The sequence below is a fragment of the Syngnathus scovelli genome, chromosome 20, assembly GCF_024217435.2.
Source record: "Syngnathus scovelli strain Florida chromosome 20, RoL_Ssco_1.2, whole genome shotgun sequence".
In the NCBI taxonomy this organism is placed as follows: domain Eukaryota; kingdom Metazoa; phylum Chordata; class Actinopteri; order Syngnathiformes; family Syngnathidae; genus Syngnathus; species Syngnathus scovelli.
Window position 1 is genome coordinate 4,727,501 of NC_090866.1, and position 26,728 is coordinate 4,754,228.

General features: G+C 44.4%; 3 protein-coding genes across 12 annotated transcripts in view; 2 read left to right on the plus strand and 1 right to left on the minus strand.

The window, feature by feature from the left end:
* sash1a (SAM and SH3 domain containing 1a) overlaps positions 1 to 1,624 on the plus strand; it is a 77,277-nt gene extending 75,653 nt beyond the window's left edge. For all 10 annotated transcript variants that reach the window (XM_049756621.2, XM_049756622.2, XM_049756626.2 and 7 more), the window contains one exon: positions 1 to 1,624. This exon is cut by the window's left edge and continues 433 nt beyond it. The gene's annotated coding sequence lies outside the window, so the exon portion shown is untranslated.
* The window catches only part of LOC125990042 (clathrin coat assembly protein AP180), a 128,289-nt gene that overhangs the window by 26,365 nt on the left and 75,196 nt on the right, over positions 1 to 26,728 (minus strand). The gene's annotated exons all lie outside the window — the stretch shown is intronic.
* On the plus strand, positions 1,774 to 26,479 carry usta (uronyl 2-sulfotransferase a). The gene is made up of 8 exons (XM_049756678.2): positions 1,774 to 2,729; positions 17,904 to 17,947; positions 19,833 to 19,988; positions 21,227 to 21,306; positions 21,378 to 21,531; positions 23,888 to 23,985; positions 24,068 to 24,225; positions 24,303 to 26,479. The coding sequence occupies exons 1-8, from the start codon at positions 2,489 to 2,491 to the stop codon at positions 24,593 to 24,595; spliced, it is 1,224 nt and encodes a 407-aa protein (XP_049612635.1). The 5' UTR covers positions 1,774 to 2,488; the 3' UTR covers positions 24,596 to 26,479.

Genomic DNA, 26,728 nt, shown 5'->3' on the forward strand with positions numbered 1-26,728 from the left:
TTGAATGGTCACAAGTGCTTGGCTTGTGAAGTGTTTTTATTTTCTCTCTCCGGGGTACACTACTCATCAACTTTGAGATCTTGCATACACTGAACAGTTCCAATTAATTTCATCTGGAAAGGTTCCCGTGCGTTTTGGGCTCATCCTAAAATTTCATCCCAAAGGCCAATTTTTGGAATGCTTTTTTGAGTCGTGTTTTTTACTCCACCAGAGTGATTCCTACGACTTAATGCTTACCACAGACCAAGAAGCGACAGGTTTGATGATACTGTATTTCTGTATTATAACCTCATTTTTGTTCATGTGTCTTCTGGTTATTAATTACCAATCAACATTCCGGACCTATCCAAGCACATTTTTTATGATATGTTTTGCCTCAGCCTCATGAGTTGGATAGTTTTGCTGATAACAGTGAATGCAGGGCAAGGCCTTTTTTTCCCTTTATTTCAATTAGACTTAGACTTAGACTCAACTTTATTAATCCCTTGGGAATACTCCTTCAGGGAAATTCACAAAAAAATAATCTTATTTTTACTGATTAAAACCTCATTTTAAGATCTTAGTAACCATATCCAAAGAGACAGAGCTGATGTTGGGAACTGAAGCACAATTTTATGTATAGTGGAACCTCTAAAATTGACCCACCCTCAGGTTGTGTAATTTGGAATATCAGAAAAAATATCTGTAAAATTACGATGTTTTGGTCAAGCAGTTTCCCATAATTTTTTAAAGACAATTTAAATTTTTAATTAAAACATGAATTTTGTTGTTTTTAATATTTAGGCATTAATACTTTTATTTATATTTCATTTAGAAAAAATGTTTTCCCTCCAAATAAGGGGAAATGAATTGTCTTGAACTTTGGAGTTTCCTCTATATGTCAAATATGTTGCCAACATAATTTACAGAGTAACAAAAACAAAACAAAAAACGACTTCAGGTGGAAATCTACAAAAAATCAGGGATGAACTGAGGGCACCCATGGTGTGAAATCACATAACGTTTTTTTTAATTAATCTTATTCCTCATGAAGAGGATCACCCCCGCCCCCCTTTTCAAATGTGGTGCCTGAGCGAGTCGAAACAAGTGTTTAATATGAAAAATACTGACACTGTAAATGCACTTTAGAGGGTGACGTCATCTAGCTGATACATTGGCTTTGTTTTTGCAAAAATAATTTGATGGATCTTTAATGAACGCCAAGCGTATTAACTGAATAACAAAAGAGTAAAACTTTTCCCTAATCACTTCTTTTGCGCCATCTTGATTACATATATGAAATGCTACGCAGGCATTGCACATTCTATATATGTAATTAATATTTAAATAAGTTATTTCGCCCAATTTTTCTTTTCCTTTCCATATAATGTGGACTGTAATTAGCTGTATTTTACGGATAGCAGATACCCTCGTGCGTAATGCAAGTGAGGAGCTGCGTACAATTTGTATTGTAACATATGTACGTGTACAAATGATTGTTTTATCTGCTCTTCATCTACTTAACGATTGTTCATACAGATTTGCTTGCGGATTGAAATAAAAAAAAAAAAAACATGCCCATAGCTATTTGTCTTTCACAACTATAATGGTAATAAAATGTTCTTGCCATATTCAGCCCTTCTGATATGGTTTGAAAAGGATTTTTTTTTCTCCAGCGCTCGCCTTGGTTGTCATTTAAAAAAAAAAAAAAAAAAAGTGCTACAATTATATACACTGCGTAATTACGAATGAAGAATATATTGTACAATTAAAGACAAAAAAAGGAAGTATATGACTATTGTAAAAGTCACGATTTGACTCGTGTGTATCCAGCTTGTAAAAAGACATTTTGTTGGGAATAATTTCAAATCTGCAACCTGCGAATGAGTTGGATGTCTAAGCAAATGGAGCACACGTACTTAAGGTAAGTGGCTTTACTTTTTCCATACTTATAATGGAAATCCACAAATAATTTGATATTTATTTATTTATTTATTTATTTCTAGAAGAAGTTATAAAATAGATAAAATTAATTTTAAAACATGCTAAAAAAATTAGTAAATTGTTGAGAAAACTGCGGAATATGTAGAACTCTAGTTGTTGTTGTGATAAGCCACCTGAGGGTGCTGTTTCCTTTTTATAGTGCGAATGATAGAAATTAGAAGTTTTTGACTGTTCGGTACTCCCTCCTCTCTCTCCACGTCCAGTAATCTGACACCCTTCAAAAAAGGGGAAAAAAAGAGGGGGAGCCGGGCTAAGAGAAGAGTGGGAAGAAGGATGGACCCTTGAAGCAGCCTGCACAGAGCGAGACGGAGCGTGCACAGTGAGGCAAGCCGAACGAGAAGCCACCTCGAGCGGACTGGAGCGCAAGAGAGGAACCGGTGACGGGTGGGGGGGATTTTGTTTTTTTTTTCTTTTTAAAAATTTTTTCCCCCCTCTCCTTCCTCAAAGTACGACTTTCCGATGCTTCTCCAATGGGTGACTTTGCACGGTGCCTCGTGAGGAGCAGATGATGACGAATTACAGCGGCAGTCCGCCTCACAGCAACAGCCAAAGCCCCCAGTTAGCCCACTTCAGGGACCACCGTAACCACCACAAGTTATGCTCGCTCGCCTCCATTCCTTGGCGCTTGCCCCTCCGAGCGTATGGATTCTGCATGGCGGCGCTCTTCGTCTTCTGCCTGTCGTCCCTCTTCTACCAGCTCAACGGAGGACCCCCCCGAGTCCTGCTGGACATTCGACAATACCTCGGTAAGCCCCCTTTCGGGGTCTCCGCCGCTTGGCTTGCGCGCGTAAAGGCTGATCAGTCAAAATGCGTGCGTAAAACTCTCGCTTTTACTTTTTCACGTCAACAAGTTTTGAGTTCACGCTTTTCTGTGGTTGCACTTTAAATTTGACAGTCGTGTGCTCACTTATGCACTTTAGGTAACTTTCGCTTTTGCACTGTCACGCGCGCACAAGTTTGACTTTGGCACAATTTCCACTTAGAAGCGTTTACATTGTTCCGTCTCCAACGTAAACTAAAACGAGAAAATAAATAAAAATAAATATATAATAATAACGATAATAATAATAATAAATAATAATCTAGCGCACGTGGATATATCTCATTTACACAATTTTACTTGATGTTTCGTCACAACCACATTTTACATTTCTGTTATAAACATTCACTTTTACACAATTTGTGTCTACAACTTTTACTTACTGTGTAACACAGACTTTTGCACTGGTGTGAGTGCATGCACATCCATCACTTTTATATCTGCAGCTGTCAGTTTTAGACCGTCAACTATAAGTGCGGTGTACAATCCCACTTGTTCACTATTTTTTTCCCTTAGTGTGCCAAAATAATTTACAGGAAGCCAAGTGTCACTTTTCCACTGACATGACTGCAGCGTGTTATCAGTATCCAGTAAATGAAAATATGATTTAATGAGTGCTAAACATACATCACGTCTGACGGACAAGCCTCAGCAGTTTTAATTAGTGATTAGATGATTTATTGACCTTGTGCCGGCTCGTGTTCCTTTTGGCCGCAGCGTGCCAAGATAAAGGGGTCGGCGAATGTGAATGTGCGTGTGTGTAAGCATCAGAGAATAGCAGCTTGCTTTCACCGGGGAGGGCAAGGAAGGCCCAACAGAGGATTTTTTGTTCCGTCCAACGAGGGGAGGCCACGGTTTGAGGATGTCACTCAACGTGCAGTGAGAGAAAGGTCGCAGACTTCAGGGTGAAGGCGGATGGAGGGTTTGACTGTTGACCTCTTGGCTGTTGGTGGTGTCTTTTGTTAGAAATCCTTGTTACCTGAACATTTGAACCTCATACTCATGACTGTTTTTTATGTTGTTGTTGTTGTTCATCCTAGAAACATGGATGGATGAATGCCAAATAGCTCAAATTCGGTTTAATCTGACCACAGCACTATCTCCCAAGCCTTGTCTGAGTCATTTGAATGTTCACTGGCAACATTCAGACGGGCCCATGCTTGTGCCGTCTTGAGCAGGCTGGCACTCTTTTAAGATTTCAGTCACTTACAATGACTATAAAGCAACTGAAGTGGGTGGAACAGCAACGTGTACATATTTTGTTAAGTTAGACAAACTCATATACTTTTTCATGTTCATATGTGGGCAAATCTTATTAGTATATTATATAAACATAACTGCTCAATCAGAACACGGATACAGCACCGATAACTTTGTGGCCACATGGGCACAGACAGTGGACACACACACACGCATGCACGTACACGCACACACACCTACACACACACGCACACACACACACACACAGGGGCGGTAACCTCCCAATACACATAGGTACCAAATGGTCAGGTGATGCTTTCCCGCTGTCACGGTCGGGTGGGGCATGGAGCAGGACGACCAAGTGCAGCTTGGACCAGGGTTTATTGAAGCAACTCAAAATACAGACTTGGTAAACTGACATGACTTAGACAATAACTTGACTGACTGACCGGGACGTGGAACAAGAAGACAGCAGGACATGACGGCACCAAGACAGGACGACAACACCGAACGACAGCAACCAAAACCAAAACCAACCAATACCAATACCAATGATCCGACCGGGAGTGAGGGGCAGACAGGACTTTTATACACGACAGGTAACGAGAGGCAGGTGGGAACAATCACACTGATCATGGGCACACAGGAGGGGAGGGGCGAGCACACAGACAGAAACCAAGACAACAGACACATAGTGGAGCAGTTGGGGACGAGACGTGACAGAACCCCCCCCACAAGGGACGTCTCCCGACGTCCCAAAAAAAAAAACTAGGGGAACTGAACCGCACCGCACTCGGGCGGCGACTTGGGGAACCGAACCGCACCGCACTCGGGCGGCGACTTGGGGAACCGAACCGCACCGCACTCGGGCGGCGACTTGGGGAACCGAACCGCACTCGGGCGGCGACTTGGGGAACCGAACCGCACCGCACTCGGGAGGCGACTTGGGGAACCGAACTGCACCGCACTCGGGTGGCGACTTGGGGAACCGAACTGCACCGCACTCGGGCGGCGACTTGGGGAACCGAACCGCACTCGGGCGGCGACTTGGGGAACCGAACCGCACCGCACTCGGGCGGCGACTTGGGGAACCGAACCGCACCGCACTCGGGCGGCGACTTGGGGAACCGAACCGCTCTCGGGCGGCGACTTGGGGAACAGAACCGCTCTCGGGCGGCGACCTAGGGGACAGAACCGCACTCCGGCGGCGACTTCGGGGACAGAACCGCACTCGGGCGGCGCCTGCGGGGACAGAACCGCACTCGGGCGGCGACTGCGGGGACAGATCCGCACTCGGGCGGCGACTGCGGGGACAGATCCGCACTCTGGCGGCGACTGCGGGGACAGATCCGCACTCTGGCGGCGACTGCGGGGACAGATCCGCACTCGGGCGGCGACTGCGGGGACAGATCCGCACTCTGGCGGTGACTTCGGGGACAGAACCGCACTCGGGCGGCGACTGCGGGGACAGATCCGCACTCTGGCGGTGACCTAGGGGACCGAACCGCACTCCGGCGGCGACCTAGGGGACAGAGCCGCACTCTGGCGGTGACTTGGGGGACAGAACCGCACTCGGGCGGCGACTTAGGGGACAGAACCGCACTCCGGTGGCGACCTAGGGGACAGAGCCGCACTCTGGCGGTGACTTGGGGAACAGAACCGCACTCGGGCGGCGACTTCGGGGACAGAACCGCACTCGGGCGGCGACTTCGGGGACAGAACAGCGCTCGGGCAGCGACTTGGGGAAACAGAACCGCACTCCGCGGAAACTCGGGGAAACACAACCGCACTGGGGCGGCGACTTGGGAAGTCTGTACCGCGATCGGCGGCCACTCACAAAGTCCGTACAGTGATCGGCGACATTCGGAAGGCGGGGCTCTGCGCGGCGGCAAGACCCATCACGCGCCGCAGCAGTGGGAGTGAAGCCAGGGACGATCGCGGGTCCGACGCAGCTGGCTTGGATGTCTGGCGACGTTCGCGGGTCCTGCGACGCTGGGGTGGAGCCCGATGGCGGCCGTGAGTCTGATGACGCCGGGAGGCACTCCAACGGCGGCCGTGGGTCCGGCGTCGCGGCACCAGAGTCCGATCGCGGCCGCAAAGCCGCTGGCGCCAGAAGCACTCCGATGGCGGCCGCGGGTTCGGAGTTGCGGGAGCAAGTTCGACGGCAGCTGTGGAGCCCGGTGGTGGCCGCGAGTCCGACGTCGCGGGAGCAAGATCCGATGGCGGCTGCAAGCCCATGGCGCTGGAACATGCTCGGATGTGGATCGGGCGTCGCAGCGGGAGCTGGTGGTGAAGGGTGGTCCAAGCGCTGGCCGCTGTGATGGTCGGATCATTCTGTCACGGTCGGGTGGAGCATGGAGCAGGACGACCAAGTGCAGCTTGGACCAGGGTTTATTGAAGCAACTCAAAATACAGACTCGGTAAACTGACATGACTTAAACAATAACTTGACTGACTGACCGGGACGTGGAACAAGAAGACAGCAGGACATGACGGCACCAAGACAGGACGACAACACCGAACGACAGCAACCAAAACCAAAACCAACCAATACCAATACCAATACCAATGATCCGACCGGGAGTGAGGGGCAGACAGGACTTTTATACACGACAGGTAACGAGAGGCAGGTGGGAACAATCACACTGATCATGGGCACACAGGAGGGGAGGGGCGAGCACACAGACAGAAACCAAGACAACAGACACATAGTGGAGCAGTTGGGGACGAGACGTGACACTCGCCTTTTCTGGACAGTATAAAACCTTGTGAACTCGAGAAGGAGACTTGTTTCATCTGCTGCCGTGCCTCGTGTACTGGCCGCCATTAAACAACCCAAGATCTTGCCAATAAAGAACCAACTCTTACTCGACATCTTTGTTTTTCCTGGCTCAACAACAGACATCCCAAACAACATGCAACACAACCGATGGGTATGTTACTCATTGGAATAAAACTGCCGTTAGCTAAATGCTAACACATAATGTGCATCTTGTGGCTTTTTTCCCATACAACCCTACATACACCCACTTCCTGCTAAAGGATATTAAAACAGAATAATAATAAAAAAAACAAGTGGTCTAACTGAATTAGTCCAAGTAAGTGACACTTTTAGTTTAGCAGACTTTAGCAAAGGTGTCATAAAGGATAGAAGGCTGCCACGGCACGGTCATACTCCAGACTCTATTTTCCTCACATGGAGGCAACAGGTTCCCAGTTGGCGTCACATCCGGTCCAAATGCCAAAACAATCAGACGCCTCGTAAAAACCTTTCAGCGGTCGGGCTGGGTAAAACAAGTGTCCCCTCCCTTCTAGTCTCCTCCACACCTCCAGTTGGCTCGTTTGTGGCTTTTAATGGTCAATAAATGAGCGATTTAGCATTTTTAGCAAACAACTCAAAAACGACATTTGGGCTGCTTCATGCCTTTCCCCAGTTGAGTAGACAAACATTTCTAATCTTATGATTAGCGCTAGCATCTAGCATCAACATTCCTGAGAAGCGGCTAGCTATCTTCCAGAAGCAACAATGATGCAATCAGATCCCCATTCTGTTTGCTTTCCCCTCACGGCAAAAGAGAGTGAATGCATATTGATGGTTCGAGTTAAGGACAAAGCCCAGATGCATTCATTAGCGCTTAATGGACTGTGACTGGAAATAGCGCACTAATTGAAGACGGGAAGGATTGATGGGCCTTGATGGAAAATGCTTTTTCATAATTATTTGATTGATTGAATGCTTAAAAGTTGAAATGCAAAACCAAGGACAATTAGCTCCACTTCACTGTCTCCCACATTTGTGAATGAGCGCTAGCTAATGAACAGACTACCCAACAAACATTCACCCCACCCCGAAATAAAATAATAGTCTGGTCCTGTCACTTGGCCTACATCTGTCCAAACATTTTTTTAGAAAGCAGTGTTGCATTCAAGGGTTTCCGATCATAGCTGGCTGAGATGTGAAAGTGGTGGGTGGCTGGTCGGCCCGCCACGGGGTGGTAATATGACTGGATGTCTGCATGAAACGATAGCCCATAATTTAGAAGATCAGAGCATGGATAACTCGTTTTCTTGTGAGAAAATTGCGCGTTTGCTTACATGTAAATTGAGTGTACGCCTCCACGGCCTCCTCCGACCTTTCATGTGCATCCAGCTCGCTTTCAATTAGAAACACGATAATTGCTGCTCCTTCTCGCATGTTAGCGCCACTTTTCTGTGTTTGCCTTTTTAACATTCTTCCCATTTATCGCCGCACAGGAGCGACAACATGTTGCTGTTTCCGTCCTTTCCGTTTGTTTTTTGTGGATCAAACATCTGAAGGCATTCATTACTGGCTTAATTGTGTTCTCACAGTGCAGGGTGGCGGACGCTCAAAGCGTGTTACACGGTGGTCACTCACAACGCGCATACCTTGTTGTTGTTCCGTCTCTATTTTGGCCGAGTTTGCCGCAAAGAAATAAGTAGTGGTTTTGAAAATAGCGGCCTTAAATATACAGATGGAACCGCCGTGCCCCGCCCGTGTTGGTAAAACCGCAAGGCGCTAGCTTTTAAGTTTTTATATAGCATACATGCACTGTGAGTTCAGATGAGTTGAACTGGAGAAACGTATCTTAGCACAGAGAATCTAAAATGCAAAAGATGTCAATCAAATCATTGGAATGTTGCCTCAAGCATCAATCCTTTGCTTAAAAACTTGGGTGGCTAGCATAATAAGCTAACGTGTGAGACAACATTTTCTCTCAGCATTACTTTAAATTGATTTACATATATGTCCTGACACCAGTGGCAGAGGATCCAAATCATTACGTTTATTTGTTGACCAAAAGCAGCTCTAGACAGGCTGAAAGTCAGACTGGCAGCTAGCATTATAAGCTAGCATCCTAAGCTAGCATCCTACAGTCATCTATTTCAAATGTATTTTTTAAGTAGACTACGGAAATAAGGCACATCTTAGATTGATGGTAGGCCAAGCGAATGCTCGCCACCTTGTTCATGACAATAACGAGGCAATCGTGACTCATATTGTCCATCGCTGTAGCATTCTGCCGGCGTACAGTCATTGGTGTGAAAGTGCAGGGGACAGATTGTTATGAGAGAAGGCAGCGAGGAGCATTTTTGAACTCCTCAGAAGGAATGTGGACGTCCCCCGTGGAAAGCAAAGCTCGCATCTCCGTCTCAAAATGCTTCCTCTCTCTTCTTCTCAAACCAAGCTTTGTGTTCAGCGCAAAATATTTCCCTGACACGTCGTTACCTCTTCCATGTAAGGGCGAGTGCTAAAATCCTCATCCGCCCATCACTTGTCACACTTCGGAACTCTTCGGGACGGTGATGGGTTTTCCCTTCCCTCGCCGTCCCTCTGTTTGACGCTCACAAACGTGCTGGGCTTTCTTGTTTTTCTCCTTTGCTTGGAGAAAACTACATTTTCCAGATGTTCAGAAGAGACGTTTTGAAGGCCATTCCAAAGATAACAAACCCGGTGGCTTCCAGGAGCAACCTTTTTGTAAACAAGGAGTCAAGGGTCATCCTAGGACATGTTTGGCTTTTTAAAGTCAGGCCTCGCGCCATTTCTCTGGCTCGGCTTGATGGTTCTGGAGTGTTTCCGTCGGTCTGGGCCAGAACAACCTGGCAGTCCCTCGCTCCACTCGTTTCGACGTTGGCTGCGTGGTAAAGAGCCATCTGTCACTCCTTCCACTCAGCTTCCACCGTTGATCTGCTCTATCCTCAGAATAATCACGTCAATCATTTCCTAGATGAGTGTCCTCATGAGTTGCTCTCGAACACTGCAAGTCTTCAACATACGTTTTTTTTTCTTTTACAAGCTTTTGAGTAGCTGGAACAAACAGAAGCGCGGTCCACCGGGCTGTCGTTGCCTACGTAATTGAACGCCCATCTCGGTTTTACACGTGGAAAAAAGTCCACTTAGCTTGAATGCCTTCGAGTAAGTCGTCGTACTTTGTAGTCATCACCCTCCATTGAGTTTCTCCCTGAGCTGCTTTTTTGGCCGAAGCGCTCCCAGCGGGCTCAATTAAATAAAGGCTTTGTCGGATCACTCTGAACGGGGCCCCGGTGGGTTATTATCACTGCAAATATTCCGTGACTTTCCTGACTTTTCCAAAAGTGCAGGAAAGCCGCAAGCCGCGCGAGCGTCGCGGCTATATCAAAAGTTGTGGGAGGCAAAAGGCCATGTCGGGTGTCATGGCGGGTTGCCATTGTTATTGTTGCTTTTGATCATCACCATCAGAGATAGTTACCGTAAATTTCGGACTAAAAGTCGCTCCGGAATATAGGTCGGATTAGCCATAAAATGCACAATAACGTGTAAAAAAAAACATATATAAGTTGCTCCGGAGCATAAGTCGCATTTTGGGGGAAAATTTATTCGACAAAATCCAACACCAAGAACAGACATGAACGAGCAACAACAGGCTAAACGATAGGTATGCTAACGTGACATAAACACAAACAAAGAGCTGAGAACGGGCCTGACGTAATATTCAGAGTTATTTAAAAAAAACTATTACATAAATAACACGTTTATAAAACCATCTGTGTCACTCCAATTCATTAAATCAGGGGTGGGCAATTAATTTTTACAAGGGGCCACATGAAAAACCTGAGTTATGTCAGAGGGCCACACCAACGATAATTTAAACCTGCTCAACTTTATTCCATTGTAATATGCACAAAATTATTTATTTTAAATAGCTGGTACTGGTAATTAGAAGACTACAATTATTCTGTTTATATTTATATTATGCTATGTGAAATTGTGGTGTATAGGTCAAATAAAAAAATCATTAATCAGTACAATTTATTCTTAACTTCTTTAACTTTTCCTCAAACTGTGAATTACAACACATTTATAGAAACATATCAATGTGTCCTCAACCCGCCTTGTACGTCGGGAGAGTGACACATTCTCAAATGCGCTCTTTTTCTCCGGGCATATCAGTGCAACAGAGTCCAATAAGCACTCCTTAATAAACTCTTCGTCAGTAAACGGCTTACTTTTTCTGGCAATTTTGTGGGAAATGACAAAACTTGTCCTGACCGCTGCATCTCTGTGGGTGTGAAGTTTGATAAAAAGTCCTTGTTGGGCTTGCAGTTTTGCTAGCAATGCATCAGCCTCTGTTGCGCGCTCTTTATTAGACAGATTTCTGTATTTTTCCTCATGCTTGGTCGTGGAGTGGCGACTCAAATTATATTCTTTAAACACAGCGACCTGTGTGCCACAAACCAGGCACACGGCTTTACCTTTCAGTTCTGTAAAGAAATACTTGGCAGTCCATGTCTTGTTGAAAACACGGCACTCGTCAACTTTTCTTTTCTTCGCGTCAGCACACATTTTGAGGGCAGCATTACTTAGCGCTGTTCACCTACACGCACAGCTCACATGCACGCACGCTACACGGAATGCGACGCCTTGAAAAATAAAAGTAGCACTGTTGTATTGCATGTACGACACAGATTTTTTTTATTTTATTTATTAAGTTGTAATCAGGGCGGCTCGGTGGGGCACTGGGTAGCACGTCCGCCTCACAGTTAGGAGGGTGCGGGTTCGATTCCACCTCCGGCCCTCCCTGTGTGGAGTTTGCATGTTCTCCCCGGGCCCGCGTGGGTTTTCTCCGGGCACTCCGGTTTCCTCCCACATTCCAAAAACATGCTTGGTAGGCCGATTGAAGACTCCAAATTGCCCCTAGGTGTGAGTGTGAGTGCGATTGGTTGTCTGTCTCTGTGTGCCCTGCGATTGGCTGGCAACCAGTTCAGGGTGTCCCCCGCCTACTGCCCGATGACGGCTGGGATAGGCTCCAGCACGCCCGCGACCCCCGTGGGGACTAAGCGGTTCAGAAAATGGATGGATGGAAGTTGTAATCAAATGTAATTTATGATTGCGGGCCGGTCAGAGACGCACAAAGGGCCGGATATGGCCCGCGGGCCGTATTTTGCCCGGGTTTGCATTAAATCCATCGATCGTCATTTGTCAACAATGGGTGCGCGCCGCTGACGGCGCTTGCACTTCAAAATATTCCACAGGCCCATATAACGATATATAAATTAGATATCAAATAACTGTTAAATAAGCAATAATATTATCAGACCATCTGTGCACTCTATCTCTATGATCAACCTTTGTCCTTTTTCTAAACAACCGCCACGCCGCGTCGCGCTGCTGACGTCACTTGAAATTCAAATTACAGTAATCCCTTGCTACATCGCGGTTCGTTTATCGCGGTTTCACATTTTGTTTTGGGGGGGGGGAATTTTTTAAACAAAACACAGAAGTCGCTCCTTATTATAAGTCGCCCCCCACATAAACTATGGAAAAAAAAACGCGATTTAAAATTACAGTACTCACTAAGTCGCAAATTTTCACTTAGAGAAGGTCAGCGTCAAATAGTTTTGATAGTATGTGCAAGTGTGTGTTAGCTCTACATTAGCATGAATCCACAACCGCGGCTCGCACATGAGTCACTCACGACTCGTCCCCGATTACGTCGATATTGTCATCGTTTTGTCTGTGTGCTCGCCCCTCCCCTCCTGTGTGCCCATGATCAGTGTGATCATTCTCACCTGCCTCTCATTACCTGTCTCGTATTTAAGTCCTGTCTGCGTGTCACTCCCCTGTCGGATCATTGTTGTGTGTTAATGTCATGATGTCTTTTTGGTTCCCGTTCCTGCCATTGATAATGTCACCCTGTCTTTTTGTTTCACGCCTTTTTGGTCAGTCACGTTGTTAGGTTTTGTTATGTCATGTCAGTTGCCGAGTCTGTTAGTTTGCGTTCTTCAATAAACCCTAGTCCAAGCTGCACTTGGTCGTCCTGCTCCATTTCCACTCCGTTTCGTGACAGAGTCGACTTGCAGCACAGTGTGTCAGTGTCCACGCGTGACGCGCGCCATCCAACCCTGCCCTAACACTTTGCACCTTGGGCCGTGACCCCGAACAGAGCCCAGTTGAGTTCTGCAAGCGCTTTTAACGCGTCACTGAGTGTAGCTTCCTCATGACCCTCCACAGACTCATATTTCTTGCCTCATACATGCGGTCTGGCATGGCGTCCTCAAATTAGGCTTAGCAAAACGTCTGAATTACTGAAAGACTGAGTGACTGGTGGCTGGTGTGATAACGTAGGCTCCAAAAAAGAAGCGTTGTTAATTTTTTTAGGCTGGAAAACGAAGTGAGAAGGATTTATTTTCAAGACCACTTTGTCATTTCACGCTCCGTAATTAGTGTGCTGTACATTGTGTGAAGGGGCACAGATGTCTGGCTCGGCGTGATGCTGGTTGGTTGTTTTTCTTCTTTTATTCCTTTTTTGTCCTTTCTGAGCTTCATTTTTGAATAATATGACGCAGTCACATGCATTGTTTGTAAGTGCGTTGCTACAAAAACAAAGATGGCGTCTTTGTCGACGGCCTCCTGAGCCTTTTCTTCAGATGGATGTTTGAAACCATGACGTCCACTTTGACCATCCGTAAACCTCCTTTAAAGTCTTCGTCTATAAATATGACTTTTCTGTTCTTGGAAGTGAGAGCCGCCATCTGTTGTTTTGTTTTGGGGATGTTGCGTTTTTGTGCTCTCGGATGATCGGCCGTACTTTTCGCCATCCATCTTCGATAGGGATCGTTTCGGGCTTGACGTTAGCGCTCGGATGCCCCACCCAAAAAAAAGTACCCCCCGCCCCCTTGCTGACATGTGCTTCACATATGGCACAGGCACTTTATTTGGCACCTGATGAGGAAACTAGCGAGGCGGGAAAATGCGAACGTCGACCTCTTTCGGGAGGCTTTCCGATGATGTCATGGGGGTTACGAGGTGCTTCTGCTCAAAACGCACACACGTGTTCACGGGTACATCCCGCGAGCTCCTGTTTTCTGTCCTTGATATGTTCCGACAGTCCAAAATTCACTCGGTCATCTTTTGTCCTGAAGCAAAGCCAAAACGAGGGCGTGGCTTCGGTTGAACCTTTCCATCAAATGAGAATTTCTACAACGGATAAAGCCAGGCCTGCACCACCACACGCCATGTAATTAGTGGAGCGCTGACACACGTGCACCAAGACGTTTTTTTTGTTTTGCTTAGTGATGCCAATTTTTTTTTTTTACCAGAAATTACAGACAATCTTGAAGTAGTGAATTTATAGCAAAGGCATGCAGATGAGTTGGCTACTGCGCACTAGCTGAATGCAGAGTCACTTTTTTTTCTTTAGTCTTATGATATAGTACATTTGTCTATTTAGCACCCAGACATCTCATGAGATCAACGTGACTTTATTATGCTGTTCTCCTGTAACTTTGATTAATCCTACCTCGCAAAAGCCAACAAATTAGACTAGATATCAAAAAGGAAGTCACATGTGTGCATGCTCCATTCCGCAGCACTACTACAACCTTTCCCCCCCCCTCTTGCAAGTTGCAATGCCGTCATCGCATTCCATGATTGCAATGTGTCGCATTGCTCCTTTATCCTCTGCCATTTTCATCATCTGGCCAGGCATATTTTTCCCCTTTTGTCTTACCCTTTTTTCCCCTTTGTGTCTTCCATCGTTGGGGCTGCAGGCACAAAAATACAGGATTTGGGTAGACATCAGTAGAAGTCATTTGCTAACCAAAACAGCAGCACCAAACGTAGGTTATGTCAGCTTGTCAGTGTTAATTTTACACAAGTGTGTACCAATAATAGCAAAATCAGAGAGACAATAATATAATTTGTAGTGTCTAGATTTAAGCTTTTTATTGTATTCGCCTTTGTGTTTGCTAATGTAGCCTACATGTTTAGCAATTGAGATTCTTAATGTGATTTAAGACCGTTACTAATTTTTACTGCTACTTCAAGTGACATTTCAAATGCAAATGAATAGAGAGAATGTCTTATTTAGTGCTCTAACTGAATGTGTGTGTGTCTCCCTTGTTCAAGTGGAATCATTGAGTGTTTCTTTTCCCCGCGAGGAATGTCAAGTCACTGAGGAAGCTGCCAGCAATTAATCTTGCGCTGACGTCAGCTCCCAAATCCATTTAGATGATTTTTTCTTCCTTTTTTTTTTTTTGTGGGTCTCGGACTTGTGTCACATGACCAACAAAGGGGGGGATTCGATCCCCCCCCCCAACAGAGCCAAGAGTCTAAAAATGGCCCTCAACTTTTGTTTTGTTTTGCATATCTAGAGTTGCAGCAAAACCGCTTCATCTGGTAAACAAACTCTTCCAAGGGATTCAATTGACTTGGAATGGGACGAAACTACATTTTTGTTAGATCTTGGTGTAATGGCACAACACAGTGAGTAGCAAGTTTTGGGCTCAATCATTGTGTGCTTCCCTCACACCTCACTTGCTTTTATCCTCTCTGCATGACTTGGCTAGCGCTTTGAATTCGGAGGAATAAAATCGTCTGAGCGAAAACGATTTTTCCCCACCGTTGGTCCGAACGCAAATGGAACGTTTACGAGAGTCGGTTGTTAGCCGTCCGTAGGCGTGAATGGTTGTCTGCTTGTGACTCAACCCAGAAATCATTTTGATGTTGATGAACAGTAAATTAGGATAGTGAGGCCTTGAGGGTCTTCATTCCACAAACAAATTGTTTTCTTAAATTTCCATTTGATTTTTCAGCTCTGCTTGGTGGTCCGTTTCGGTGGTTCCGTCCATGTCCCCAACCTAAATTTTGGACTTCTGCATTACGGTCTGGAGCACCTGCAAAAACAAAGCGATGGCGCGGCTTGTTTTATTTATATCGGACTTTAATTTCCATTGACATGACTAGCCAAGACCGTGACCCTTCTATAATTAGGGAGGTGGTGGAGCTTTGGGGCCGCTTCTCCAACACACCTAATCAAAGGGCGGGGTGATGACACATACGTATGTAAGCGCCTGTATATAAGTACGTACTGTGTTTGTACATGGTGTCAATTGTGGCCCAATGTTTAGTCAAAGCATGTCCGTGTTTCTAAGTTTACCAGCGCTAAGTGCACAAAGCTAGACAGTGCATATGAATTTAGTACAGTGTAGTTTGAAGATTTTTTTTTTCCAAGTGAAATTAATTGAAAATAAATGTACTCATCTTATTGTGGTAATTATTTTTAAATGAGCATACAAATTAGTTCATTGTTGGCAAGCTTTTTGCTTTATGACTCTCTGGTCAGTTTGAATATTTCAGCTTATTTTGACTCACTTACAGCTGGCCTTGGACTTTTTGGCTCCCAATTTGATGGATTTCTATTTTATTATTATTTTACTGACTTTTAAAGCCGCTGCCATTGTTATGAGTACGTATTTTTTTGCTGTCATTGGCGTAGTAATCTGTAAAGCTAGCATGCTGTGCTAGTGTGTGTTTATTTTGAGTTAGGTTAAGTTGTCCCTTTTAACACTTTAATACTTGCTTTCACTAAATATACTATACTTTGATGATTGTTGGTTCCTAGTTGGTGGCTGTACTCCGGGACATTATTGGAGCATGAAGCTATCATTTCCTTTCTAAAAATAGTTCTCAAAAATCAGGAAAAGATCTTGCTAACTGTCTAAACGGGGAGTGCACACACCCTCCAGACAGCAGCGTGTGGTGAAAGATGAGAAGGTCTGGTCTTGACACTCACTGAAGAACCTGTAATCTGCTTTTACATAAGCGGAACATTCCAGGCCAGCAGTCTGGTGACCTTCCGGGTCCCCTTTGGCTTCATCATCAAGCGGTACTGCGCCTTCCTCAGTGGCCTTGCCTACTCTCATTGACGTTTATGGTTCTCGAGCGTAGCGTCTCATTCTGGGTTGTGATTGGCTGTTTCCGCAGTACGATTGGGAATTAAACATTCTTAAGGAAAATTATTGGAGACTTTTTTTGACGAGCTGTAGTGGTTTTGCGGCCATATTGATAGAGATGCTAATTGGGGCCGCGTAGCTGCAGGCCAGCAGCAAAGCCATAAATCTTGTGACCCAATAATCCAATTAGGCATTTAGCTACATGCCGAAGCGCTGCCGCATTCCACTTAGCTCGGCCATCAGTCACTTTCTGACTCTCGCACACACACACACGAAAACACGTTTATGTTTGACTTGTTTCCCCTCGTTAAAAAGATACTAAGAGGCTGACTCTGTCTTCATTAATTGCGGGCAAGAATTTTAATCGTCTGGCTGCGTTATTATCACGGATAACCCAGGGGGGGATCAATCGTGTTAAACACCATCAGGCCTTGTCGCAGCATTACTCGGAAGTTCGGAGATCTTTGGTGAACTCGGGATTTTTTAATTCCTTCCCCTGCGGGGTCAAAGCGAGGTGGAACCAGATGACTGAGTGCTCTAGTCATCTTCATTTCATTTAAGAAGCCAAGTTTGAATTGTTTTAATCGGGCATCTGATGTAAATTGTCTCGCTTTATGGAGAAACAAAATGTTTTCTTTCTTTCTTTTTTGTGCTTATTTATTTATTTATTTATTTATTTATTTAATTATTTAATTGTAGCATATGCCAGAGGTCACTCGCATTAAGAGCCAAATGGGGAAACCTTGGCTGTGCGTATTTGTTTGTATCTCATTTCAGAAGCGCAATATTGTTCGCTTATGTAATATTTCCTCTCCTCGCAGCTTTTATTCTCTTGCTCGCTCGCCAATTTGTCTCCCTCGCTACTTGGCTCCCTCGTTGCGGGACCGCGCCACCTGGATGTCAGGGAAGAGGAGAAAAAAAAAGCGTGTGTTGCTTGTGGCCACAAGAAAAGGCGGCTGTCTGAAGTCAGCGCCCCCCTTTCAGAAGCAGCGATGAAAAAGCCTTGAATGAGCTCAATTGTTCCCACATTGAGCATCTTTGTGCAGGTTAACTGTACATGTCGCTCCTGTTGGGAGGATAGAATGAAATGCAGAAATGCAAAAAAAAGCATTACCATGGGCCTTGTTGCTAACTAAGATTGATGGAGTCCACTTCTGTTCTTTTGCAGGGTCATCTACGTACGAGGATGACCACGGACCTCCTGCTCCAAGAGTAAGTCTTAACCCCCGCTCCCTCCAAGTGATTAGAGCAACTGATTGAAACAAAACCATGTCTCGTTAGACAGTTTCAAATTCAAAACAACAGCCAAGAAAAAGACCAATTTCCCGACTGAATATTTCTGATGCGGTGATTGTTCGGCAATGTTTTTGCACAACCCAAGAAAGTGAAAGTCAGTATTCCGCCGCACACTTCCAGGAAGCTGATTAAGAAACTAAAAAAAACAACAACAAACAAACAAGGTGTTACGTAACATGACTGTTTTCCATCCTGCCTGGAGCTCTGACACACACGCTCGCCATTTCCTCAACTTGAACTCTTCTCACCACCTTGCTTACCCGCACACATTTTGACCCACTTTCAGATATGAACTTGGCTCATCTCCCGTATGTGGAAAATTTTGTTTAAGCAGCTGTGACAGGTCGCTGTCCATTCAAGTGTCTTTAATGGATTTCCATTGGACAAGCTGTGATTAGCATATCCAACATCTGACACACTACTGCATTAACTTAATAAGTGTGTCATAACTACTTTTCTTTTTGCTCTTTGTCACTGCGAAAAATTACTGGATGTTTATTTTAAATGATGCCATGTGATGGCCCTCTTGAAATTGTTGCTACCGAATTTGAACTGCCTGTTCCAGACAAACGGACAAAGTCAGAAAAGACCAAACTTGATAATAACCAGACTAGCTTTTTTTTTGTAGCATCTACTTTAGTCATATTTTCAAACACGTGTACAAACCAAAGGTGGGGCGCATTCTTGTCATGCCAGTTTATGTGTAAAGATGTTATTCCGAGCGTTGCGTGGTTTTTCCAAACACTCTCATTTTTGCATGGAGCTCCAAACTGTCATATGAAAGTTATAATCTTTGGCCACATTTACTCGAATCCCCTGCACATTTGCGCACGCATTGTCACGCACAGATTGCAATGCAAAGAAAAAATCTGTCATTTGGGCCAGGCGTTGACAAAATACCTTGGAGGGGTGGATGTAGCATTCGCCGCTAACTGTCTGGAAGTTGATGATGATAAATATAGAAAGAAGAATGTCTTTACTTTGTTGCAACAAGTTGTAAGCGAAGCGCCACACTTGTCAAAACATGCTTGAACTAGTCCAAGTGCCGAATGACGCGACAACCTACGAATCACTTTTTTTTTTTTTTTTTGGCATGTGCACATTCACACCTTGTTGGCACGTGGAGACCTTTTTGTTTTGGTAGTCTAAACGACCAACAAGAAGGGTGGCTCGCCTCGCTGTTGCTTTCGCGGGCTTCTCACCTTCCGTTCGGAGCTTGTTCGCAGTTCTGAGACCAACATCTTATCTGTGATTGGTGGAAAAAGTCAGAATTGGTTCTGAATGGGCTGACACATGGACACCGCCCCACCTCCCCCACCCCTCCCTTAGGATAACATTATTAAAATTCTAGACTGGGAATGTTAACAAAAATTCATCACTCCCTGGATTTTCTTCCCATCAGGAAAAGGAGATAAAGGGGAACATGCTTTTAAGTGCTGCACCAAAATATTTTTGTAGATACTTATCAAGTTATTTCCTCATCTTTTTCTTTAATGGAATTGTTTATCTCTTCCTAATCCTTGACTCACTTCCTGTCAAACTTTGTTACTCTCACTGTTACATTTGCTTCAACGAGGAGGATCATTGCCTGAAATGTGCATTGTTTTTCCAAATATTTTTGTGCTTGACTGACACTTGTCCTCAATTATTTTCATTTTGTTGTCATGTTGTTGACTCAATGAGTCATGCCGGCTTCACTGGCATGTCATGATCGCCGTCACTAACTTCAATTTTTATTATTTATTTATTAATTTATTTATTTATATATTTATTTTCAAATTTATTTTATTTGTGTTCCTAGGTGCTCCCGTTCCCAAGTCAGGTGGTGTACAACCGCGTGGGAAAATGCGGCAGCCGCACAGTCGTCATCCTGCTGCGTTTATTGGCCGAGAAGCATCGCTTCAACTTGATCTCGTCCGACATTCACAATAAAACGCGGCTCACCAAACACGAGCAGGTGAATCATCGTGGTAATTTTCCAGGCTATTTATTGCTGGCTTTTACACACATGTAAAGAGACCCGCACAAAAAAAAAAAAATGCTCCGCAAAAATTACATTTTACAAACCCACATTTTTTCTTAGCATTCCCCGTGCGACTAAATTGAGTTACCAAACAAATCAAACCGCCTGAGTCATGCTGTATGAAAACCAAATGCAAACTTTCTGCGGCATAAGACCCCCGCATAGCCCCCCCTCCTCCCTTCTTGAGTCCTGCGAGGACACCACGGGGCGCAGGAAGAACGAAGGGGCGGGGGTTGCAGGTATGCTTGGAATCTCTCCGCATTTTCCCTCTACTGGTCCAGCTCTGTGAATGAGAGGCAGTCTGGCCAGACAGCCTTTCAGGTTAGGTCAGAAAACACACAAACACGCACACTCGCTGCCAAATGTGCTTAGGGTCTACACATGCACCAGGGAAAGGAATTTTGCACTTTACAGGGGGGCATCAGGGGTTAACATTGGGCTAATTGGTCTGGACTCACTATGGAGTCTATACAGACGGGATTTCAGGATTCTATACTTGCTCGAGCTTTTAATAAAGGCGAGACACGATTCCCCAAAGCGGAGCAAGTGGAAATGTACTGAGCGGGAGTATGCGAAGCCCAAAGCTGACTTAGGCCCAAGATTAAGAGCCTTGTGTACATAAACAAATATACATATTGCCGCCGGTATGACATAACTGCCGGTTCATAAGAGCCACGCATTCAAATGGCCGGGGGCAGATAAACGCCGCCCTTCACTGAAAGGCTCCCCAGTAAGAAGACCCATTCAGGTGGGAAAGACAGACTATTAGCTTTTTGCGCCAATGTGACCGCCATAAAAGCCGGAATTGGCTGCATTTAGGGGGAAAAAACGGCGAGCGGTGCAACGAGGACATTTAAACTAATGAGCAATAATTCTTGTGTATGTAGCTAAAAGTAGTGACTAGCTACCGCGGCGGGCTAGGTGAGGAACAACTCTTTCTCAGCGTACACGTGTGAAGGAGATAACCGAAAAATGTACGGCAAACGTCTTTTGTGAATAATGTGTCGGATTGCATAACCTCCAGTTGGCATTTGCGCATCACTGTCATATTTCATGTTTGCTTTGGCTGCCGCCAGCGCGTGCTCCGTGCAGACCTTGAAAGCCTTCAGGAGGCTCTTTCATTCACGACGGAGGGAAGAAGAAGAAAGCTCATGTTTTTTTTTAATCTTCAGGTGGATCTTATGAAGAACATCAGTAATATCCCTCAGCCCTTCCTCTACACACGTCATGTTCACTTCCTCAACTTCAGCAGGTGAATCAACCCAGTTGCGTTGGCTTGTTGTTCTTACCGGCGCTACTCAACTCGAACTCGGTCTTTGTCAGGTTCAAGATCGAGGAGCCCGTCTACATCAACATCATCCGCGACCCCATCAACCGCTTCCTGTCCAACTACTTCTTCCGTCGCTTCGGCGACTGGAGGGGCGAGCAGAATCACCTCATCCGCACTCCGCAGATGACAGATGACGAGAGATATCTGGTAAGACCGCAGATTTGTGCCTCACGCATGTTTTGACGTTCCTGCTAATGTTCAACATATTGCTATTCTGTTTTTATTTTTATTTTTTTTTTGGATCTTCTAGTCACGTAAAAACTGACATGTACATCTGACGATTGTCACGTTAGCAGCCGCTTCCTACATGCAAATCAAAGCGGGACCTGTTTTAGTTTGAAGCAGTCAACCCAATAATCAAATCCACTTTGATTTCGATTAGAGACCCGATTTCAGTTTGACCACATTACAGACGACATGTGCCTCACAGATCTGTTTAGAAGATTTTTTTTGGGGTGGTTCAGTAGCATGAAATTAAAGCATAGACAACATCCCATAATAATTTTGTCACATAGATTATAACGCTATATGGTCCGCAAATTATATTTTTCAACATCCACGTCTTACAAATAACCCAGCACATGAAGTGTCCTTGAAATGTCGAATCCACACCACAGGCAGCACACCAGAGGTGTTAGCGTAAATGGCTGTCAGCTGCCTCGAACCAGCCCACGTGGTCCCAAGACATTCCTGCGGTCACCGTGCATTTTTCCCGGCATGTGCACAACATTTGGATGCATATTGTGCACACGCCCCTGTTGGACCTGCCACAAAAGGATGTAAACACACCAACTCAAGACAAAACGGCTTGTTTGTTTCTTACCAACCAAAAGGGGATTTTGGTGACGGTCGCCGTCGGGGTGCAGTAAGACCCGAAGGTGAATTGATTAGCGTTAGCTCATGATCCCAATCTGGGAGTCTGGTAGTCATCCAAATTAGGTTTGTTTTACTTTGGCCCAGCTCTGCACTCTACTGGCGTTCGTGTAGTGTGTTTATGTCATCAGTATACAGTGAACGCCCGTTTAAAGCCAGGATATCTTCCAGATCCACCCGCTATATAAAAATAATCCTCATCAAAACACACCAAAATTTATTACAAAGCATTGTATTGGATTAAAATAAAGAAACTATCCAAAGTACAATTAAAATCATAATATAATAAAACACAGAGAAATGATCCTCACATATAAACCAATCCAAGAAAAGATATTAACACCGTTGCTTGTTTTCCATGAAGTGCACTGAGAGTTAGTTTGACAGATTAGCGCCTGTTTTGGTCCATTTTGAAAGACTTTTCAGTAGGCCTAATCCACACAGAGAATGGTGACAATGAGCTCGAGTGTGCACGCTGGCACTCTCCCCTAAATACTAATGACTTGTCTGAAGAGGGTTGTGTTGTGTTGCGCATGAGTGCGTGTACGACGGACGTGCGCAGATGTATATCAATGAGCCTTGAAAAAAAACAAGAGAAATACAACAATAAATATTATGATTATTATTAACATTGTTTTGCTTCCCTGTGAAAAGAGAGGGGAGGGAGCAAGACAAAAAAAAAAAACACTGTACAAACACAGATGTTTTTTTTGTTGATTAATGTGCGTTTTTTTATCTATATTATTCTAATATATAATGCCAGTAGGTACTAAGTAGCCCCAAGGATAACTGCTCTTAAAAAAAAGACTTTATTCAGCCAAATATCTTTTTAAAAAAATGTTATTTTTCCTCATGGTTATCATACCAATCTGAAGCCTCTTTAAAAGAGAAAAGACAGACTAGCATTATAACGGTAAATATTTCCCCCCTTGCTCGAGGGAGTTATAGATAATCCTCGCAGAATCCTCCTGGCACATCTATTTGACAGTAGCAATCCTTCATCTTTCTCAGGAATTACCTCAACCCAGTAGAGACCCCAAACACCTGAAAGGGATTTCAGTCCTTTAAAAAAAAAAAAAAAGAAAAAAAAAAATCATAATGGAGAACATTTAGCCTCGTGTTGGTGCCCCTCGCCAAGGTTGAGGCCCGCCTGGCTGCTGGTAATCTGGGTGATGGACTATGTCGGCATTGGCGTTGGCATTGACGAATGGCTCCATTTAATTCAACCACCGCCTGCTCATCCGGGCATAAATCTTTTTATTCATCATACTTTCAATTTATTTTCACTTTCCCGATCACGTCGGCTTTTCGGCACAACAGGCTTGTGAATGTATCCCCCCCCATCCGTTATATTGTCATATTTTTAATGTTGCATAAAACTGTTGCTTTGGGTCCCTGTGATTAAGAACGTCCCTCAACTGAAGTCATTGAATAGTAAAATTACTCCTTAAGTCATTGCTGAGTGCAGCTAGGGTGAAATTGTGTGAATGGCTCTTATAGCAGGAATTGATGCACGGCTTCCTCTAGTGGGCAAAAGGAGTCAATACAGTCCAGCTCTGCTGAAGAGCGCTACATCTGACAGCAACAATACACAAACTTTAACACGGGATTTTATTTTTTTTTCTTTCAGGACATAAACGTGTGCATTCTGGAGAATTACCCAGAGTGCTCCAATCCCCGAGTCTTCTACATCATCCCGTACTTTTGCGGGCAGCACCCGAAATGCAGGTATCTGCAGACCCCTCAATGTCATCTTGTCAGGCACATCTATTATCTCATATTGTGTTTTTTTTTTTTTTTTGTCTGTCAGAGAGCCAGGCCCATGGGCTCTGGAGCGGGCCAAACAAAATGTACTGGAGAATTACCTGCTGGTGGGTATCTTGGAGGAGCTTGAAGACGTGCTGCTCCTGTTGGAGAGGCTGCTGCCACACTATTTTACCGGAGTGATCAACATCTACAAAAGCCCCGGTAGGTCCTCCTCGGTACAGTGCTAGCCTCACGTACCTTCAAGTATATGTCACAACAAAAAGTGTGTTTGTATGTAGATCACAGGAGGATGGGCAACATGACGGGCACGGTACGTAAGCACACGCCCACCCTGGAGGCACTGCAGGTGCTCTACCACCGCATGCGCTACGAGTACGAATTCTACAACTTCATCCGGGACCAGTTCCACCTGACCAAGAAGAAAATCGGCCTCAAAACGGACGCCCACCAGCCGGCCTACTCGCCCGACTTCCTCCGGGAGCTAGACCTCCGGACCCCCGAGCCCCTGGACGAGGACGAAGAGCTGGACACGGATATGGAGGACGCAAACAACTGGCTCATCCATCAATAAACACGTTTGTTTTTGACAGCAGTTGCACGCTCGCCCCCTCCCTCCACGGAGACGGCGGCCTGAAGGCGATGACAGTTATGAAGGTGAGGTGCAGACTTGCTGACGGGCTCAGTGCTGCGGACGACTCGGATGGAGGTTATTTAAACGTTGACTGAAGATCACGAGGACTAATGCTTAACTCGGTTCTACATGAAGCAAGGCTTTCCTTCTTTGTGCTTTATTTCCCACGTCGCTCTTCAGCGGTTATTGCTGCATTCTCCAGGAGAGATGAAGCACTGTGGAGACGTAGACTGAGGCTGCACAAGAACAGCCGTAAAAGATAACAAGGTACATCATGGTAAGAGTTGATGTCTGTTTATGTATTAGGGAAAAAAAACAAAGCTGAGAAGCCAAACACGAAGAGTGCCAAAATTGTTTTATGCTACTCACATATCAAAACAGGAAGCTGTATCCAAGTGCGCTTCCACCGAGCGACAGTTTGATTCAGTCCGTGCGGTACGTTTTTTTTTTCAAAACAGTTGTGCTACAAAACCTGAAGCAGATTCAGCCAAAATCAAACTGTACCGTTTGGTAGAAACGTAACTATGATTGCTTTGTGCGTTTTGTTAAAAGATGTTATCTTTGTTAGGAAAGGTATAAATGAGGGTTAAAGCGTATGCACTCCATTATGAATTCAAAGAATTCCAGCAAAGTGCGCAAGTATGACTGAGTTTGACTGAAGTAGCTTAGCAGAGATTTAGTTTGCTTTCACTTTGTTGGGACTTGAAGTTGGCCAGAGTTATTTGTTAGATTTTCCCGTGCAAAGTTGAAAAATATCGATACAAGAAATTCCAGCGCAAAACAAAATTAAAAACCTTGAAGTTGAGGATACCTGCTGCAAAATACGTTTTGCTTTGAAGTCCTTATTTTGTTACGGGAGGAGCTGTGATTGTACAAGAAAAGATCTCATGAGATAACAGGCAATTGCAAATGGAAAATCTGATATTTATATTTTTTTACGAAAATAAAATCTCTTATAGAACATGTAAAAATTTTAAATAGTTTTACCCCTCCCACACTTTAAACACATTTAAACTTGTCAAAACACACTTCAACCTATAGTATTAAAACACACTTTTTAAAGTATTCCTTAGCGCCTCTCTCGCTGTCAAGAAATGGGAGACTATATTGTACGTATAATATCACTTTGAAGAAACAAAGACAAGACTCGCTCACAGTGCTCTAAATAAGAGGTCAAGCCTGCTAGCTTCAAGCTTTTTGTTTGTCACTCCCAGAAGTTGAAGTTTACTACAGTATGTTAGCTCAATATAATGCAAAATGCTATAGACAGGCTAACAGACATTAGCATCAAGGATACAGTAAATGTAAACAACTGTTACATACACAAACAGTGAATACAATACCCACAGTCTTATAATCTCTTTACACTGTGGGAATGACTAAAAGTTTGAACTAACACAGAATTGTTTGTATATCCGAAATATTCTTAAGTAGGGCAGTATACTGTAAAAAAAACAAAAAAAAACATCGCTTTAAAACCATCAGGATATATAGCGACTTCCACCAGCAGCTAAACAAAATATTCCTTCACATTTACAATAACCTTGAATAATAACTGCGCTCGGTCGGTCCTATCCTAAAGTTGTCCTGCTTTGTGTTCACCTTTCTTTTAATTTATTGTTCTTATTTTCTATTCATTTCTATGCATTCCGCAACCATTTCTCAGGAAGGAAAGACAAAACTGTTGTTATAATAATTGTATCATTTCCAAAATGGCGGCTATGAAAAAAAAACCAGCATTTCACGGGAAACCTTTGGATGAGTTGGTGTTTAAAAAAAGGCAACATTTTACACTCTTCCAAAATAAACTTCCTCAGAATAAAAGAGTGTGTGTGCTTTTTCCTTTGTTTTTTTTTTTTTTTGTGTGTTTGGGATCACATCACAAACGTTTGAGTGACAGTGAAGAGACCAAATAAATGTAATATAATGTGCTGATGCTGCTGCATGTATAGATTTGTAATACTGCATATTTATTTTCCAAAGTTGCGGCAATACAGTTTTGGTGACTCAACAAGCCCATTGGAAGAGGTTGTTTATGTAATGACATTTGTCATTACAGAAGCAGCAGAGCAC

Bases quoted from the DNA above. Each gene is read 5' to 3' on its own strand.
- usta (XM_049756678.2), top strand. From the start codon at position 2,489: ATGATGACGAATTACAGCGGCAGTCCGCCTCACAGCAACAGCCAAAGC. The intron at 2,730-17,903 runs GTAAGCCCCCTT...GTTCTTTTGCAG, and splicing joins GGACATTCGACAATACCTCG to GGTCATCTACGTACGAGGAT. The intron at 21,307-21,377 runs GTGAATCAACCC...GGTCTTTGTCAG, and splicing joins CACTTCCTCAACTTCAGCAG to GTTCAAGATCGAGGAGCCCG.